The sequence below is a fragment of the Monoraphidium neglectum genome (assembly GCF_000611645.1).
Source record: "Monoraphidium neglectum strain SAG 48.87 unplaced genomic scaffold scaffold04083, whole genome shotgun sequence".
NCBI classification, from domain to species: Eukaryota; Viridiplantae; Chlorophyta; class Chlorophyceae; order Sphaeropleales; family Selenastraceae; genus Monoraphidium; species Monoraphidium neglectum.
The window spans coordinates 1-3431 of NW_014009546.1; the positions used below are offsets into that span (position 1 = coordinate 1).

Genomic DNA, 3431 nt, shown 5'->3' on the forward strand with positions numbered 1-3431 from the left:
GCACGGGCGGGACGGGTGGGAACCACCGCCCCCGCCCCAGGGGCCGCAGTGTGCAGGGCCCCACCAAAGAAGCTGCAGAGGCCGCGAGCGGCGCAGCGCGTGTTTTGCGCGCGTGTGCGCTCGCGCACCCGCGTATGCGATGAGCTTGGTGCGGCTGTTGAGGTCCCACTCCCTCCAGGGGGCGATGACCTTGATGTCGGGCTTGAGGGCGTAGTAGCCCACCTCGAAACGCACCTGTCAGATCACATCACGCGCGGGGCCGGATCGGGATCCAGGTGGCAGGTGGCGGGCGTCGGCGACTGTTTATTTTGCTGCGCAGGGCCAGGCAGAGCGCGCGGCCCCGCCGCGGCTGGAGCGGTCGGCTGCCGCGCGCCGCGCGGGCGGCGACTGCAGGCATCCCGGGGCCGGCGCGCCGCTCCCTCTGCGCAGACGCGCCGCGGGGCGCGTTTTCGTCCCTTGCTCCTTCGAAACGCGCTGGACCAGTCGGTGCGTCATTGGACCCCTCATATGGCAGGATTGCGCTGCGATTGATCTGCGTGATTCTTGCCCGCAACAGTCCGGCTGGCACCCACCTGGTCGTTGCCCTTGCCAGTGGCGCCGTGGCAGACGGCGTCCGCGCCAACCTGGGGGCCGGAGCAAGGCGCATCCGCATTGCCGTGATGAAACCATGCAGGCGGAGTGGCTGGTGAGGAGCGAAACGATGGAGGGACGCTCCATGCATGGGCGCCTTAGCACTGCTCGCGGCTGCGGACGCGGCACCATTTCTGGGCCGAGCCCTGGCATGCCCGCACGGAGCCGCGCCGCCGCGCGCCCGACCCCCGGCCAGAGGGTCCCTCGCCCCGGCTGCCGCCGCCGCCGCCGCCCCCGGCTCCAGGCGCCCGCCCGCGGCCGCGATGCTGAAGCAGCCATGGGTCCGGCTGGAACCCGTCCCGCATGGGCGCGGCCGGGGCCGCTCAAACAGGCGGCGCGCATGCGTCCAGCCCCGCGGCCGCCCGCCTTCCAGCCCCCGGCTCCTTGCGGCCCCAGCGCTTGCCTCTCCCCCGTCGAGCATCCGGGTTGCCCCCTCACCTCCTTTGCGATCTCGATCTGGCGCTTGGCGATGAGGGGCCTCGCGATAGACGTGCCCAGCAGGTAGATGCCCTTTGGGATTCCATAAAAACGCGGTTGGGGTTGGGCGAGTGGGGGGTGGCGGTGAGGGGCGGATGCGGCAACGGGGGTCTGCGCATGATGACATCACCAGGCGCGCGTGAGTCGCGTCAGGGTGCGCGCTTGGAGGCCGCTCAATCCGGCCTCGCCCGCCGCGCGCGGCGTGCGCGCCGCCCCCTTGACCCAGCCGCTCCCGACACCGGGAGGCACCCGTGTCAAAACGCGAGGCCCCGCCAGCACCCGGGGCCACCCCACTCCTCTGTACAAGAGCATGCAGCCGCGCGCGAGCGCGCTAACCTCGTACTGTGCGTTGGCGCGGAACATCGGGAACACATAGTCCTTTACAAACTCCTCCCGCAGGTCGTCGATGAAGATGGACTTGACGCCCATCTGCTCCGCCTTCGCCCGCGCGGGCTCCAGCTCCTCGCCCTGGCGTGTGGGTGACAGGAGAGGAGGCCGCCGCGGTGAGGGCTGCGGCGCTGGCGCCCCAGGAGCCGACGCGTGGCGCTTGAGCCGGCCCCCTGCACGCGGCCGGCAGCTGCGCGGCAGCTGCTGGCTTTGAGGGCGCGTGCCCGCCGCCGCCGCTGCTGCTCGCGTACCTGAGGCTGGTGCTCCGAGCCGATCTCCGTGCCAAGGAGTGTGAGGGTGCGTGCACGCGTGTATGCATTTGAGGCAAGACCTCCCCTCCCACATTAGATGCTGCAGCTGACGCTGGGCTTGACCCACATGGCTCATGACACACGGCAGGCGGTGGGGGTTGCACGGCCACCCGACCCCGCAGCTGCCGCGTACCTGCCCAAGGTCGGCAGTGAAGGTGACCACCTCGCAGTTGTACTCATCCTGCAGCCACTTGAGGATAACCGAGGTGTCCAGGCCACCAGAGTAGGCGAGGACCACCTTCTTGACCTTGATCTTGCCGCCCGGCGCAGACTGGGCACGCACGCGCAGCGAACGGGCGGCAGCGCGCGAAACGACGGGACGAGGCAGGCCGGCAGGAGCACGGCTCAGGGCCGAGCCTGCAAAGGCGGAAGACTTGGCACCTGCGTTGCAGGCGTGTTCGCATTTTTGCGGCGTCTATGGCGGGGCAGGGAGTGGTACACAATGCCGCATTTGTACATTGTGTTATGCCCCTGCAAAGCAGCTGTACGTGCATGGCAGCCGCCCACGGCGTGATCTGCAAACCCTCCTGCTACCTGCGAGCGCCATGATGAATAAATACGCGTTACAAAGCCCTCTGTAAACGACGAAATGCGGATATGCATCGATTGAAGCAGCTTTGCATCACGTGCGCGTTTCGCTTCGCTTGTTCACGGGGTCACTGCGCAGTGGAAATGTGGACAACACTGCATGGCGGCCAAGGATCGCTTTCCAGCAATACAACATTCATATGAACGGATCTCACACAACGAACGATATGCTCATTCCCATGCTTGCTGCGCGCTCCGCTGCCTCGAGCGGTTGGGCAAGGGCAAGCACCTGAGTTGCTTTCGGCGGCGCGCAAAATGAATGCGGATTGGCAGCAGATGATGGAGGATCCAATAATGACCGAGATCAGTACCCGGCCAGTGTGTGCGCTCTTTTCTGCTTGTGCAGCAAGTTCGAAAAAATCTGTTCAACATTGGGCTGCCGCTGCAGGGCAGCAGGTGGATTGGCCGCAGCATGGGACCTCGTGAATGCATGGGGACTACCCCATGCCGTCGGACAGCAAATTACCTCGTTGCACAGCTGGGAGAGCATAAATGTGTGTGGTAGACGAAGCTGCTGTCAGGCTGTGTGTCCCACCTCTACCCTGCAGCTGATACCAACTGCACAGATGCGGTGCGCATGTTCATGTGAGGCGGAAACCAGCTCTTGGTGTTTGTCGGAGTCGCTGAATCACACAGGGCTGCATCACACAGGGCATTCTCTTCCATCACCAAGCTTGCGTGAGGATGATTACAGCTGGCCGGCCGGCTGGATTGGTCAAGAGCATCCAGGAATTCAAGCAAGGGCGCAGCCGCAACCAGCCAAACAAGGTCTAAGCTGAAGTGCCCCCACAACCCATGAAGCATGTGACATGCTTCTTGACTACAGGACGGTTTGAAGCGGCTGCCAAGAACCCTAGAGGCGACAGCCCTGGGCTGATGCAAGCGAGGGGACGAGGGCGGTCATCAGAGCGGTTGCCAGTCAGCGAGTCCCTTCACACCAGAAGCGCCCGTGCATGAACAAAACCCGGGCGCGGCTGCAAGCTGTGACGCTCTAACGCTCCTGCTGGTGACTCCCGCCACGCGGCGTGCATTTGTTGG

The 3431-nt window shown here is 65.4% G+C and overlaps 1 protein-coding gene across 1 annotated transcript; it reads right to left on the minus strand.

Annotated features, from left to right (window-relative positions):
* Positions 1-242: 242 nt before the first annotated feature.
* MNEG_13841 (argininosuccinate synthase) lies at positions 243-2352 on the minus strand (the record flags this gene model as incomplete). Its single annotated transcript, XM_014037687.1, has 7 exons — positions 243-311; positions 573-623; positions 792-896; positions 1069-1140; positions 1444-1575; positions 1939-2186; positions 2340-2352. 7 exons carry the CDS (start codon positions 2350-2352, stop codon positions 243-245), a joined length of 690 nt encoding a protein of 229 aa, XP_013893141.1.
* Between the last annotated feature and the right edge of the window lie 1079 nt (positions 2353-3431).